At 38.3% G+C, this 2500-nt stretch overlaps 1 protein-coding gene across 1 annotated transcript in view; it reads left to right on the top strand.

Moving 5' to 3' along the window:
* LOC125028763 (receptor-type tyrosine-protein phosphatase C-like) overlaps positions 1-2500 on the top strand; it is a 16484-nt gene that overhangs the window by 7101 nt on the left and 6883 nt on the right. The window contains exons 9-13 of the mRNA XM_047618245.1: positions 506-602; positions 865-968; positions 1703-1822; positions 2114-2190; positions 2473-2500. The exon at positions 2473-2500 is cut by the window's right edge and continues 107 nt beyond it. Of these exons, the coding sequence (XP_047474201.1) occupies positions 506-602; positions 865-968; positions 1703-1822; positions 2114-2190; positions 2473-2500 (426 nt within the window). The remainder of the gene's footprint in view (positions 1-505; positions 603-864; positions 969-1702; positions 1823-2113; positions 2191-2472) is intronic.

Genomic DNA, 2500 nt, shown 5'->3' with positions numbered 1-2500 from the left:
GTAGCAGAAACATCGATATATTTACTTTAAAGCGCGGAATTCATGAGCTAGAGTGCATTGACGTGAATATATCATTGCTTATGATATAGATGAAGGTTTAAACTGACAAAACATTCAATAAACGTACTGTCGGACAATCTGTTTGAGAGCCCTTGGACGAGCGCACCAAATCCTCTCGCCCCTGACTGGACCCCTCTTGTTAGTGTCGTACATTTTGATTTTGCTCTGATATGGAGGCAATGTCGGCTTGAAATCGAATTACACCTGGTCTGTGTTATACCCCGAGACTTTATTTTTTAAAATAATGGTTCTTCTCTCTCCCTCTCTTCCCTACCTGAGCGCCCCCCCCCCCCCTCTTGCACACACCAGCCTCACCCCTCCTAACCTTTACACCCACAATATACTGTTCATACATATAAATATATATACACGCGTATGTACTTTTTTCCGTAGTTGTATATCTTTGCATGGTTCGAGTTATTAACAAAAGCTGTTTCTCCCACAGGACTTAACCGTTTCATCATTTTGTGCATCACGGTTGTTGTGATTTCCTTGGTAGTCTCTGGGTCCTACTTAATCTATTCTGTGCATAATGGATCAGTGTAAGTTGTGTTTAGCTTTGTGTTTGTGTGTGTACTTTATTTGAAAATAGGTGTGCTTCGTTGTGTGTTCGTGGGGTGTGCGCGCGTTTATGTAATTAAAGAGGTATCCTTTGTATTGAATGCGAGTTTGAGAATTTATAAGTATAACTGCACGTGCAAATGTGTGCATACGGTAGAGGAAATTATATTGTGTGCACAATTTATAAGTAGATTTCTGTATTATGAAATCAAAAGTTATTGCCCCGGTTCTCACGCGATTCAGAAAGTTCGCATGGAACGAAGAGGCGCAAACGTCTAACGAGGACACAGGGACACGAATCTTCCTTTTGACACTCGACGAGACGGTCCAGAGACTATTGAGCAATGGTAAGTCTTTGGGCTTCATATATTTGTGTCTGCCTTTCTCTCTTTCATTCTATCTGTCTCTGTCTCTGTCTTTCTCTGTCTCTCCCTTCCTCCCTCCCTCCCTCCCTCCCTCCCATGTGTGTATATATATATATTTATTTGTTTATTTATCGATTTAGACATGCATATCTCTCTCTCTCTCTCTCTCTCTCTCTCTCTCTCTCTCTCTCTCTCTCTCTCTCTCTCTCTCTCTCTCTCTCTCTCTCTCTCTTATATATATATATATATATATATATATATATATATAAACACATACCTTACATATATAGTATACACACACCTATTGTGAACCAACCACATCTCAAACTAGAAGACGCAGTAAACAACCACTGGTCAAGGCCTCACAGCACTTTAACTTCGCTTGCATTACCAAGGCTTGAGGTCTCTACATTTGATATAGAATTGCCATGTACAGTACCAATGATCCGTGTCATAAAAAACACTTAGATGGTAACAGATAGATTGCCTGACCATTCTCAAGCTCAATATGGCATCTGCGAAAAGATTCAAACTTCACATTCATTGACAATGTTACCATGAACTCATCCACTATCAAAGGTATGTGTGTGTGTGTGTGTGTGTGTGTGTGTGTGTGTGTGTGTGTGTGTGTGTGTGTGTGTGTGTGTGTGTGTGTGTGTGTGTGTGTATGTATTATTTATTTATTTATTTTTACATTATGATGAGTTTCATTCCAGGAGAGGAACCGTTGGCATTGGAATTTGAATCTCTGAAGGAACAGTCTCCTAATAAGACAGTAAAGGTCGCCAGTCTTACTTCGAACAAGTACAAGAACCGTTACGCTAATATACTGCCATGTACGATATCACTGCTGTTGTTCTGCTGTGAATGGTCTTTTTGCCATTGTTATTATCTTCACTGTTCCCGTGGTCACTGTTGTTTATTATCATCAACATTGTTAGAATTATTATTGTTTTAGTTATCAGTACGTTTTTTACCATTATGATTACCATTGTTATCAATAAGGTAATCATTAGCATTACCATTTGCATGATTACAGTGTAATTAACATCACTAAATGATGACTCCCATCGTCACTATCACTACAATAGTCACTGAGAATTCATGTTCTTTATTTTTAAAACCAGTTGACAGAACCCGAGTGATTCTAGAACAATTTAGCGACGATCCATACAGCGACTACATCAACGCTTCATACGTACATGTAAGTTCACGTGTACACATCCATCCAAGGTATATATAGGTACCATGCGTCCATCCATGTGTCTATATATACTGTACGTGAAACTTCAATATAATTTTCCCGCCAAATTCGACTTCTAAATTTTTGTTTTCCGATTTATCTTTCGTTCCCTTTTCTTCATCTCTTTCATTATGTTCCCTTTAAATGTCTTTTTTTTTTCTTGTGATTTATTCTTCGTTCCTTTTTTTCATCCTCTTTTCTTTTTTTTTTTAAATCTTTTTTCCTCTTTTTTTTTTCCTCCAGAGTTTTACCAAGAATGAGAGGTTCATCG

The sequence above is a fragment of the Penaeus chinensis genome, chromosome 9 (genome assembly GCF_019202785.1).
Source record: "Penaeus chinensis breed Huanghai No. 1 chromosome 9, ASM1920278v2, whole genome shotgun sequence".
Classification (NCBI taxonomy): domain Eukaryota; kingdom Metazoa; phylum Arthropoda; class Malacostraca; order Decapoda; family Penaeidae; genus Penaeus; species Penaeus chinensis.
This window is presented reverse-complemented; position numbering and strand designations above follow the sequence as displayed.